Here is a 12,529-nt window from a genome sequence, read left to right on the forward strand (position 1 = left end):
ACTTTGTCCGATCATGGGTAGAGAATTCCGATCGGACAAAGTGCCACGCATGCTCAGATCAAATTCCTAGGCCAAAGCTATTGGCTACTAGCCTGAACGTAGTCCCGTCCTAACGAAATAACGTCATCACGTTAAGTACGATCGGATTTTCTGACAACTTTGTCCGACCGTGTGTATGCAACAGTTTCGGACAAAATTCGTCGGACAAAATCCAACGGATTTGGTTGTCGGAATGTCCGACCGTGTGTAGAAGGGCTTATATATTATCTGATCTGTCAGTGCACCCCAAATAACTGCCTCTGAGTACCTGTACCCCAACACTGCAATAAAACATGACTTGTCAGTGCACCTCAATATCAGTTAATAGTTATCTGTACCCAACATTGCTCTGTATAACCTGACATATGAATGTACCCCAAGTAACTGTAACCCAACACTGTTCTGTTACCTTTACATGTTGGTGTACCCCAATATCTGCCCTTAACTGTACCCTAATACTGCTCTGTATGTCATTGCAACCCAATATCTGTCCTTGAACTTCTGTACCCCCACAGCTGTGCTGTAAAACCCGAAATGTCAGTGCAACTCAAAATCAGTCACCGAATATCTGTACTACAACACTCCTTTAAACATGTCTATGCACCCTGATATCTCTGCCCCCCCCCCCAGGGGAGACTTTTCATAGTAACAGTCTTGTGGTCAAATCCCCTTACACATTAATTGATTTCAGCTTATTGATAATTAGCCAGTCTTATGCCCCATACACACGGTCGGAAATTCCAACGGAAAAAGCCAGATCGGATTATGTTGTTGGAAAATCCGATCTGGGCTCTATCGGACTTTTTATGTCGGATCTAAAATATAGCTGGCTCTAAAATTTTCCGACAACAAAATCCGATCTGACTTTTTCCGATCGTGTGTAGTGAATTTCCGGCGCACAAAGTGCCACGCATGCTCAGAAAAAATTTGGAGACGAAAGCTATTGGCTACTGCCCTCTACGTAGTCCCGTCGTACGTGTATAACGTCACCTCGTTTCCCGAACGATCGGATTTTCCGACAACTTTGTGTGATCGTGTGTATGCAAGATAAATTTCGGGCAAAATCCGTCTGAAAAAATCCGATGGATTTTGTGGTCGGAATGTCCGAACGTGTGTATGGGGCATAACAGTTTTCATCTATACATAGCCAAAGCTTTTTTTTTTTTTTTTTTTTTTTTTTTTTTTTTTAGTTTTGGATGTAGTGGTGAAGGATTAGAAGCTCTGTATAAACAATTTTTAAATAGGTAATCCATCATAAAAAAGAAATAATAGTTTATTAAAAATAATTTATTTTTCTATAAAAATATATGTCTGGATCTATCTTTGCAGACATACATTTCAAAAGGGTTTACAACCACTTTAAAAGATGGGAGTTTTTAAGAAAAACTACTTATTGAAACACAGCAAGCTAAAAAAATATATATTTTTTTTTAAATTACTCTATCTTAAAAAAATAAACAAATAAAAAAAAAATTCTACGGTATTTTTTTTTTTAAAACTTTATTAGGCTAGAAAAATATATGGCTAGCACTGTCTTTACAGACCTATATAGTTTCATACAAAAGGGTTTGGTTCAGCTAAACAGAATAAGTACCCATAAGGATAGGCACCACATCCCAAAAATAGAAAATATGATAATGGAAAGATCAAAGGGATTTTAACAGTGCTTGTTATTAGAGAAAAAAAAAACATAATAAAAAGAAAAAAATTGTAATACAAAATTATACACATTTTTTTTTTATTTAGCTCAAGATTAAAATATACTGTAAATATAGAAACCGCAACAGTACAATGCAGTGCGATACAATGGTGGTCTAGATGAACAAATATACTGGATGACAATATTTTATTGCACATTTTCCCAACATGTTTCGCAAGAAATGCTTCCTCAGGGGATGTGCGAATATTCAAACAGTAAAATATCTAAATAAAAAAAGTTTTGCATAATTTTGTATTACAATTTTTTCTTTTTTCTATGTTTTTTTTTTTTCTCTAATAACAAGCACTGTTAAAATCCCTTTGATCTTTCCATTATCACAGTTAGTAAGGTTGAATAAAGACACCAGTCCAACCAGTGTGAGTGTCTACAATTGTCCCTATCCCTGTACATTGCACACTCACATCAGTCTCTACCCTGAAAGAGCCCACGATGCAAGGTCCCCATTCATATAATAGGGTCAATTTTGGACAGAAGCCAATTAACCTACCTGCATGTCTTTGGAGTGTGGGAGGAAACTGGAGTAAACCCACGCAGGCACAGGGAGAACATGCAAACTCCAGGCAGGTAGTGTCATGGTTGAGATTCAAACCAGCGACCCTTCCTACTGCTAGGTGAGAGTGCTAACCACTACACCACTGTGCTGCCCATATATTTCTAGCATAATAAAGAGTAAATATTCTTTCTATTTAGCTTTCTATTTAAGAGCCCTTTCACAATGTCAGCGCCCGAAAAACGTTCGTAAAGCGCCGCTTAATCTAGCAGCGCTTTACCAGCGTTTTTCGAGCGTTATTGGGGCGCTTTTAACCCCTGCTAGTGGCCAAATAAAGGGTTAAAAGCGTCCACAAAACGCTGCTGCCAATAGCGCTTTTCAGGCGCTTTTCAGGCGTTTTACAGGCGCTTCCCATTGATTTCAATGGGAAAAGGCGCTTTAGTAGCGTTGTATTCACCGCTGCAAAGAAGTTGCTTGCAGGACTTTTTCTGACGCCCTGCCAGCGCAGCGCCTCAGTGTGAAAGCACTCGGGCTTTCACATTGGTATTGCAGTTGCAGCTTCTTTCAAGCGCTTTACAGGCGCTTTTTTAACGCTAAAGCGCCTGAAAAACGCCCAAAAAACGCCCCAGTGTGAAAGGGGTCTTAATTTGATACAAAAAAAAAAGAAAGAAGAATGACTTCCTCTATTGGACTTTGAAAGGCAGAAACTCCTTGACAATCAAGTTATATTGAAAATGTATTTATATTTTTATTAGAAAAGTTAAAAATGAGAGTGAAATATTAATGAAAAATACATTTTGATGCATACATATTACAGGTGTAATATCAAAAGAAACGTGTATACCCTGTTTCCCCTAAAATAAGACCTAGCGTGAGTGTCGGTGATGGCTGCAATATAAGCCCTACCCCCCAAATAAGCCCCACCCTCTTTCCCCGAAAATAAGCCCTACCCTCAGAATAAGACATAGAAGGACGTTAACTAGGGCTTATTTGGGGGGTAGGGCTTATATTGCAGCCATCGTTGACAATCACGCTAGGTCTTATTTTAGGGGAAACAGGGTATATTGACAACCACTTGGCTCTATTGAGATGCAAACTAACTCAGAGGGTGGCCGACGCGTTTCAAGGTTAGTAGTGGTAAACCTCGCCTCCAGGGGCTAGGGGCTCAATGATTGGTTGTCATGTATTTCTTAAGTCACCAATTTCGCATCCAATTTAAAAAACTGGGAGAAAGTCTGCTGTCATATGTCAACCAGATTGAAGAATCTGTGATCTTGCAATAACAGTGCTGGAAGCACCATGCAGACAGAGCGCTGTTATTGCAAAGATCACAGATGATTGATGGGTCCTGTCCGGTCTTGTATACATGTTTCTCTCCTTGTCTGCTCCTAATCAACATACCAGCTTGCCTTAAGACCCTAAAAGTCTGAAGTGTTTTCTGCCCCAGCTGTGGCATTTATTGGGGCTGGGTGGATGAAAAGTGCCCTCTGTGTTTGATCCTGAGTCTGTGCCTGCCGTGCCCTCCTCCCTCATTGGCTTTCTTCAATCTGGTTGACATATGACAGTGGAATTTCTCCCTGTTTTTAAATTGGATGCAATATTGTTGACTCTCAAGAAATACATGACAAGCAATTATTGAACCACTAGCCCCTGAAGAAGATGTTCACCCAGTGGCGTAACTAGAACCTTCAGGGCCCCCGATGCAAGAAACCATGAAGGGCCCCCCTGAACCCCAGCCAGGGCCCTTCCCTCCGAGTCCGGTGGTGGAACTCCAGGGCGTGGTCACAGGTATGACCTTTGTGAGCCCTGTAGTTCCACCACTGGTATCAGTAGTTTTTTTTAATTATTTTTATTTTATTCTTAGGTCCGCCATTGGGGGACTATTCCTAGGCAGGATGGGGTCCCCGTCCCCAGAAGAGATGAGGTCCTTTTCTCCAGGGCAGATGAAGTTACTGCCCCCAGGGGAGAAGGGGTGATCAGCATATCTCCCAGAAAGACCTTTCATCATCTGTGTATGAGGGAGAGGAGGGGGGCTGGCAGACGAGCCTACAGTGTCCTCCGGGGAGCTCTCATAGGGCTGAACTGCATCTGTGTGCTTAAAGTTTGTTTACCCGGGAGAAGTATGCAGTGCAGTGTGGGCCAGACTCGGGGGGGCGGGACTCTGGCTGGGGAAAACAGACATCAGACTGAGCGGCAATGCATGGAGCAGGAGAGGGGTACTCTGAGGAGCCGGCTGAGGACACAGGTCATGCGGGGAATGCACAACTGAAGAGCAGCCAGTGCGATAGTCGAGCATGGAGCTCTGCTAGTCACCCTCCAGCCACCCGTGTGCATGGTGCACTGGTACCCCTAGCTGCCTATGCTGCTGCCGGCCATATGTAGAGGGGGCTGCATGGGCCTCCTGCATCACAGGGCCCGGTTGCGGTCACGACTACTGCACCCCCTATAGTTACGCCCCTGTGTTCACCACTACTAACCTCGAAACGCGTTGAATCCTCTGCCTTAGTTTGCTACTCGACAGAGCCAAGTGGTTGTCTATATATACATGTTTCTTTTGATATTACACCTGTAATATGTATGCATCCAAATTTATTTTCCATTAATATTATGCTCTCATTTTTAACTTTTCTAATAAAAATATAAATATATTTTCAATATATAACTTGATTATCAAGGAGTTTCTGCCTTTCAAAGTCCCGTAGAGGAAACCATTCTTTTTCTAATCAGATTGTGATTTTCAGTCTCCAGTTGTCATTTGCCAAAGCAGTGTTGATTATTGTTGGCTGCTGTGGGGCAATGCAGATAGTTCTTATTTCGATACTTTGACAAATGGGGCTCACCGCTCTGGTACCTGCCCAGACGAGGATCTGTGTGCAATGTGTAGACGCAGTGGCGGAACTACCGCCATAGCAACACATGCGGGCGCTATGGGGCCCGCAGTCAAGTGGGGCCCGGTGAGGATAGGCTCCGTGGCTCCGCGGGAGATAGCGGGTGAGAGCGGGCTGTCCGCGGGTGGTCCGCGGGCGGCCCGCGGCTCCGCGGGTGGTCCGCGGGCGGCCCGCGGCTCCGCGGGTAGTCCGCGGGTGGTCCGCGGGCGGCCGCGGGTGGTCCGCGGCTCCGCGGGTGGTCCGCGGGCGGCCCGCGGGTAGTCAGCGGCTCCGCGGGTGGTCCGCGAGCGGCTCCGCGGGTGATAGTGGGACTGGGAGGCAGATGAGAGTGGGCATGAGTGGGCTGGCCAATCAGGGAGCTGACGGGCGGGGGAGCATAGAGATGACATCATCTCTCGCTGCCCTCTCATCCCTGTAGTGCAGTTCCCCCTCACTGTGCAGGCAGCCAGGAAGCAGAGAGATGACATTATCTCTCTGCTGCCTGACTGATAATCTGCTGCCTAACTCTGTGACACAGCAGGAAAGTGGCAGAGCAAGTGACAATCCATAATGTGTGGCAGGCGACGTGGCAAGTGACAACCCGGGACGTGGCAAGTGACAATCCGTAACGTGTGGCAGGTGACATGGCAAGTGACAATCCATAATGTGTGGCAGGCGACGTGGCAAGTGACAACCCGGGACGTGGCAAGTGACAATCCGTAACGTGTGGCAGGTGACATGGCAAGTGACAACCTGGATGTGGCAAGTGACAATCCGTAACATGTGGCAGGTGATGTGGCAAGTGAAAATCCATGACATGGCAAATGACAATCCATAATGTGTGGCAGGCAACGTGGCAAGTGACAACCAGGGACGTGGCAAGTGACAATCCGTAACGTGTGGCAGGTGACATGGCAAGGGACAACCTGGATGTGGCAAGTGACAATCCGTAACATGTGGCAGGTGACGTGGCAAGTGAAAATCCGTGACATGACAAGTGACAATCCGTAATGTGTGGCAGGTGGCGTGGCAAGTGACAACCCGGGACGTGCAAGTGACAATCCATAATGTGTGGCAAGTGACAATCTAGGATGTGGTAAGTGACAATCTGTAATGTGTGGCAATCTAGGACGTGGCAAGTGACAATCCGTAATGTGTGGCAGGTGACGTGGCAAGTGACAACCTGGATGTGGCAAGTGACAATCCGTAACATGTGGCAGGTGACGTGGCAAGTGAAAATCCGTGACAAGACAAGTGACAATCCGTAATGTGTGGCAGGTGACATGGCAAGTGACAATCCGTAATGTGTGGCAGGTGACGTGGCAAGTGACAACCCGAGACGTGGCAAGTGACAATCTAGGACATGGCAAGTGACAATCCGTAATGTGTGGCAGGTAACGTGGCAAGTGGACAATCCGCAACATGTGGCAGGTGACATTCTGCAAAGTGTGACAAGTGACAATCTGCATCTGGTGGCAGGCGACGTGGCAAGTGGACAATCCGCAATGTGTAGCAGGTGATGTGACAAGTGACAATCCTTAATGTGTGGCAAGTGACAATCCAGGACGTGGCAAGTGACAATCCATAATGTGTGGCAAGTGACGTGGCAAGTGACAATCCAGGACGTGGCAAGTGACAATCCATAATGTGTGGCAAGTGACGTGGCAAGTGACAATCCAGGACGTGGCAAGTTACAATCCATAATGTGTGGCAAGTGACAATCCAGGATGTGGCAAGTGACAATCCATAATGTGTGGCAGGTGACTTGGCAAGTGACAATCTGGGATGTGGCAAGTGGACAATCCGCAACATGTGGTAGGTGACATTCCGCAACGTTTGACAAGTTACAATCTGCATCTGGTGGCAGGCGATGATGGCAAGTGACACGCTCAGGGATCCCACTGATTTTGCATTATGGTGAGTTGAACTATTTCATTTTATATAACAGAACAGAAATTGGTTAAAAGGCCTGGAGGTCAGCAATGTGTTCCCTTCAGGGGCTGCATAGAGTATACTGCATACTTTGTTGTTCAAAATTTATATAAGCTGTTGCCTGGGTACTGTGCCACATGGGTGTGGTAGTCTGTTGTTTAATAGCATTAGTTCATTTTTTTTTGGTGGGGGGGGGGGGCCCATACAACATTTTGCTATGGGGCCCTGTGATCTCTAGTTACGCCCCTGTGTAGACGGAAGCCTAATTGCATAAGCCTAAGGCTCATCTCCTGTCATTTGTCCGCCATGTTATGTTGTCCCCTCCTGCAGGCCTGTGTCCAGTGGTCAGAGGTCCAGAAGCAGCTGAAATTGTCGGATGTGGAGGAGATAAGGAGTTACAGGGCCCCCCCGCCCCCGGTAATAATGGTCACGGATGTCCTGTGTACTGTGTTTGGAAAAGAGACCGGATGGGAGAGCGCCAAACTACTGCTGGGGCAAGAAGAATTCTATCAGGTATGTTTGGAGTAGTGTGGAGGTGTCCGGGTATATATATATAGTGTGCTCTGGAGATATTGAAGTATATACAAAGTACTCTAAAGGTTAACAAATATATACATTATATGACCAAAAGTATTGGGACTCCTTCCTTTACACGCATACGAACTTTAAAGTGGTTGTAAACCCTTACAAACCACTTTGACCTACAGGTAAGCCTAGATTAAGGCTTACCTGTAGGTCCAAGAAATATCTCCTACACCTATACGGTTTAGGAGATATTTACAAAAAGACAGCGACCGCTCTCTACGGCGCATGCGCACTGGGCAGGCCGCAGATCATTGTGATATGCCGCTCATGCGCGGGAGTGATGTCATTGCGACTCCGACGAATCACAGCGCCGGAGCAGTGAGACCCGGAAGTCGCTCTGGGATCCATGGCAGCGGCGAAGATGAAGACGGAGGAACGCTTCGGGGAATTGTTATTCATTATGAGCTAGTATGCTATGCATACTAGCTCATTATGCCTTTGCCTTACAGGGTGTGTTTTTATTTTTTTTTGCCTTTACTTCCTCTTTAATGGCATCCCAGTCTTAGACCATAGGGTTCAATATTGAGTTGGCCCACCCTTTGCAGCTATAACAGCTTCAACTCTTCTGGGAAGGCCGTTCACAAGGTTTAGGAGTGTGTCTATGGGAATGTTTGACCATTCTTCCAGAAGCACATTTGTGAGGTCAGGCACTGATGTTGGACAAGAAGGTCTGGCTCGCAGTCTACGCTCTAATGCCTTGTGCCCACGGTCGGAATTTCCGACGGAAAATGTGCAACCGGATCATCTTGTCAGAAAATCTGACCGTGTGTGGGCTCCATCTGACTTTTTCCGTCGCAATTTCCAACGCACAAAGTTTGAGAGCAGGATCTCAAATTTTCTGACAACATGATCCGATCGCGTTAATTCCGATTGTGTGTAGCCTAGTCCGACGGACAAGGTGCCACGCATGCTCAGAATAAATTCTGAGATGGAAGCGTTCGGTCAGGTAAAACTAGCGTTCATAATCGATATAGCACATTCGTCGCACTGCAATGTTAAAAATTGTTTAATGCAGCGCATTCTCTTTTTCTTTACAATGCTACAAGAATAAAGTTGTTTTGCTGCTCATATTCACACAGACTTCTCCCAAACTTATTTCTTTATTCTTTTTCCTGATTTCATGAATACAATATTTTTATTCGTCAGATCTCCCCAATCATTTTGGATTTTTATCTTCTAAATTTTTTTTTTATTATTTTGTGGTTGCTTTTTTAATCAAGATCTCCTTTTTTTTAAATTTTGGTCATCTTTGTAATTTTTTTGATGTGTTTCAAGCACAAACTGTAGAGCAGTAACGATCTGAAGCACAAGTCTGAAAAGCGCGAATCGTCTCTAACCAAACTTCTACTAACATGAGATCAGCAGAAGGAGCCCAAAGGGTGCCGCACGTGGTGCTGAACCTCCCTTTTATAGTCCCGTCGTACGTGTTGTACGTCACCATGTTCTTGACAATCGGAAATTCCGACAACTTTGTGCGACCATGTGTAGGCAACACCAGTTTCGGACAAAATCCGTTGGAAAAAAATCCGATGGATTTTGTGGTCGGAATGTCCAACCGTGTGTACAAGGCATAATTCATCACAAAGGTGTTCAATCAGGTTAAGGTCAGGACTCTGTGCAGGCCAGTCAAGTTCCTCCACCCCAAACTCACTCATCCATGTCTTTATGGGCCTTGCTTTGTGCACTGGTCCATATCATTTGTTGGAGGGGGGCTTATGGTGTGGGGGTTGTTTTTCAGGGGTTGGGCTTGGCCCCTTAGTTCCAGTGAAGGGAACTCTTAACCAATACAGCCCCAGAAGGATTTACCCCCATTTTTTGTGATACAGCATTTTTAACTGTCAATTGTGCAGTCGTACAACACTGTACCCAAACAAAATTGATGTCCCTTTTTCCCCACAAACAGAGCTTTCTTTTGGTGGTATTTGATCACCTCTGTGGTTTTGTAATGTAAAAAAACAAAACAAATTTCTTCATCAATTTAGGCCAATATGTATTCTACTACAAATTTTTGGTAAAAAAATTAACAATAAAGCCGCGTACACATGATCAAACAATCAGGTGGAAAAGTCCGGGAAACTCAAGTCCGCTGGACAATCCCCCCGTGTGTAGCCTCTGGCGGACTTTTTTTACCCGAAAGTACAGCGGACTTAGAAAGTAGTTTTGCACTCCAATCTTCCCGCCGGACTTGCATTTCGGCGGACAATCCGGTCTTGCGTATGCCAGTCCGTCGTACTTTTGAAATGAATGGACTTTTCCCGCCCAGAGAAAAGTCCACTCATTTTGAGCACGTCTCCAGGTAGGCAGGGCCCGCGAAGGATGCGTCGCTGGCCCTGCCACCTGGTATGGACTTGAAGGGGAACCCCAACGCCGAAAAAATCGGCATGGGGGTCCCCCCCAGGGGTCCACACCAGACCCTTGTCCGAGCACGCTACCCGGCCGGCCAGGAAAGGGGGGGGGATGAGCGAGCGGCCCTCTCCTGAGCCGTACCAGGCCGCGTGCCCTCAACATGGGGGGGTGCCTGGGGGGGGGGCCGCGCGGCCCTCCCACCCCAAAGCAGCTTGTCCCCATGTTGATGAGGACAAGGGCCTCTTCCCGACAACCCTGGCCGTTGGTTGTCGGGGTCTGCGGGCGGGGGGCTTATCGGAATCCAGGAGCCCCCTTTAATAAGGGGGCCCCCGGATCCCGGCCCCCCACCCTATGTGAATGAGTATGGGGTACAATGTACCCCTACCCATTCACCTGTAAAAAAAGTTAAAAAAAAAAACACAACACACAAGGGTTAAAATAGTTTATTGCACAGCTCCGGGAGTCTTCCGTCTTCGGGGGTCTTCTCGCCGGACTCCTCCGCTATCTTCTTCTAGCTCTTTTGCTAGTGGAGGAGCCCGGCTTTCTTCCTCGCCGCCGCCCTCTTCTTCCGACTTCGGGGGTCTTGTCCCCCTTTTCGGGGGTCTTGTCCCCCTCGGCCACAGCCTTCTTCTAGCTCTTTTACAGGCGGTGGCCCGGTCTTCTGTCGCCATTTTCGGTTCTTCTGTTCTTCTATTCAGATGTTGCCTTGTCGCATCCTCCGCTCACAGTGGCACGGACGCGACGCACGGCGACTTATATAGGGACATCGCCGGATGATGTGCCCGCCTATTATGATGTCACAGTCCCAGCATCCTCTGGGACTGTGACACCATAATGGGCGGGAACATCATCCGGTGATGTCCCCATATAAGTCGGCGCACGTCGCGTCCGTGCCACTGTGAGCGGAGGATGCGACGAGGCAACATCTGAATAGAAGAACAGAAGACGGACGAAAGCGGCAACAGAAGACCGGACCACCACCTGTAAAAGAGCTAGAAGAAGGCGCGGTGGCCCGGCAAGAAGAACCGAAGAGGGGGACAAGACCCCCGAAGTCGGAAGAAGAGGGCGGCGGCGAGGAAGAAAGCCGGGCTCCTCCACTACCAAAAAAGCTAGAAGAAGATAGCGAGGGGGTCCGGCGAGAAGACCCCCAAAGACGGAAGACCCCTGGAGCTGTGCAATAAACTATTTTAACCCTTGTGGGTTGTGTTTTTTTTTACTTTTTTTTACAGGTGAATGGGTAGGTGTACATTGTACCCCATACTCATTCACATAGGGTAGGGGGCCGGTATCCGGGGGCCCCCTTATTAAAGGGGGCTCCCGGATTCCGATAACCCCCCCACCCGCAGACCCCGACAACCAACGGCCAGGGTTGTCGGGAAGAGGCCCTTGTCCTCATCAACATGGGGACAAGGTGCTTTGGGGTGGGGGGGCCGCGCGGCCCCCCCTTCCCCAAGGCACCCCCCATGTTGAGGGCATGCGGCCTGGTACGGCTCAGGAGGGGGGGTGCTCGCTTGTCCCCCACTTTCCTGGCCGGCCGGGTAGAGTGCTCGGACAAGGGTCTGATGTGGACCTGGGGGAGACCCCCACGCCGATTTTTTCGGCGTTGGGGTTCCCCTTTAAGTCCATACCAGGTGGCGGGGCCAGCGACATCTCCTTCGCGGGCCCCGCCTAACTGGAGACGCGCTCAAAATGAGCGGACTTTCCTCCGTGTGTGTGGGCGAGTCCGTTCATTTCAAAAGTACGGCGGATAGTCCGGCGGACTTAGTGCGCCGTATTAGTCCGCTGAAAAAGTGCCGTGTGTGGGCAAGTAGCCCGTTCGGAAAGTCCGGCAGACAGTCCGGCGGGAAGTCGGCTACGCGTGTACGCGGCATAAGTGTATATTGATTGCTTTGCACAAAAGTTATAGCATCTACAAAATAGGGGATAGATTTATGGCATTTTTATCATAAAATTTTTTTTTTTTTACAAGCAATGACGGTGATCAGCAATTTTTAACGGGACTGCAACATTGTGCGGACAGATCGGAAACTTTTGACACTTTTTTGGGACCAGTGACAACTATATAGTGATCAATGCTATAAAAATGCACCGATTACTGTATAAATGACACTGGCAGGGAAGGGGTTTACACTAGTTGGTGATCAAAGTGTTAAGTGTGTTCCCTGGGAGGTGTTTCTAACTGTGGGGGGGAGGAACTGACAGGGAGTAGAGAGAGATTGCTGTTCCTTATCACTATGGATCAGGAAGGGATTTTTTCCCCTGCTGTAGCAAATTGGATCATGCTTTTCTGGGTTGTTTTTTTTTTTGCCTTCCACTGGATCAACTGTGGCTATAGGATTGAGTATATGGGATTGTATGATATTTTTATTTATTTTTTTACATTTTTTTTTATGGTCGAACTAGATGGGCTGTGTCTTTTTTCAACCTGACTAACTATGTAACTAGGAGCAGACAATCACACTGTACTCCCCTGACAGAACGGGGATCTGTTTGTTTACATTGACAGATCCCCGTTCTGCCTCTCTGTGGAACGATCGTGGGTGGCCGGCG

At 47.3% G+C, this 12,529-nt stretch overlaps 1 protein-coding gene across 2 annotated transcripts in view; it reads left to right on the forward strand.

The window, feature by feature from the left end:
• Nucleotides 1–12,529, forward strand: part of DNHD1 (dynein heavy chain domain 1) — a 173,804-nt gene that overhangs the window by 117,330 nt on the left and 43,945 nt on the right. For both annotated transcript variants that reach the window (XM_077451307.1, XM_077451308.1), the window contains exon 32: nt 7,379–7,561. In XM_077451307.1, coding sequence (XP_077307433.1) covers nt 7,379–7,561 — 183 coding nt within the window. The remainder of the gene's footprint in view (nt 1–7,378; nt 7,562–12,529) is intronic.

The sequence above is a fragment of the Lithobates pipiens genome, unplaced genomic scaffold, assembly GCF_037356315.1.
Source record: "Lithobates pipiens isolate NorthernLeopardFrog02 unplaced genomic scaffold, aLitPip1_a1.2 Scaffold_23, whole genome shotgun sequence".
NCBI lineage: Eukaryota > Metazoa > Chordata > Amphibia > Anura > Ranidae > Lithobates > Lithobates pipiens.